At 40.0% G+C, this 550-nt stretch overlaps 1 protein-coding gene across 1 annotated transcript in view; it reads left to right on the forward strand.

Moving 5' to 3' along the window:
* Positions 1–550, forward strand: part of TEK (TEK tyrosine kinase, endothelial) — a 71,496-nt gene that overhangs the window by 30,005 nt on the left and 40,941 nt on the right. Inside the window, exon 8 of the mRNA XM_008569905.1 lies at positions 294–438. Within this exon, the coding sequence (XP_008568127.1) occupies positions 294–438 (145 nt within the window). The remainder of the gene's footprint in view (positions 1–293; positions 439–550) is intronic.

Raw genomic sequence — 550 nt, forward strand, 5'->3', positions numbered from 1 at the left:
AATCTTAACAGAGCAGTTTAAAAGGAATTAGGCTCCTTGCTTGTAAGTGTTTACCCTACACTCCCAAACACACAAATACAACAGCAGGATCTGAGAGGGCATCGATCCAATATAAACCTTCAGGGCTACCACAATAGCTTTGGAAATAAGCCAATGATCATATTAGCATTGCATTTAGCTTCTTAATCTCTCCTAGAAAAATTGTATTAAACAATAAGATGGGGTCAGTGTTACGGACCTTTGTGTTTATGCCTCCCTAGAAGTGTTTATTTTTTTGTATTTGACCTTTCTAGCCAAAAGACTTTAACCATACAGATCATTTCTCAGTAGCCATATTCACCATCCACCGGATCCTCCCCCCTGACTCAGGAGTTTGGGTCTGCAGTGTGAACACAGTGGCAGGGATGGTGGAAAAGCCTTTCAATATTTCTGTTAAAGGTAAGCTTCATTTTCAGAGGAAGAGCTTGTATCCTTGATGTACTATGTTTTATGTATTGCTGGGGAGAGGCTCTACTTCTAGACAGATGTTATCTGACCACTAAAGTACCTT

The sequence above is a fragment of the Galeopterus variegatus genome, unplaced genomic scaffold (assembly GCF_000696425.1).
Source record: "Galeopterus variegatus unplaced genomic scaffold, G_variegatus-3.0.2 Scaffold543, whole genome shotgun sequence".
Classification (NCBI taxonomy): Eukaryota; Metazoa; Chordata; class Mammalia; order Dermoptera; family Cynocephalidae; genus Galeopterus; species Galeopterus variegatus.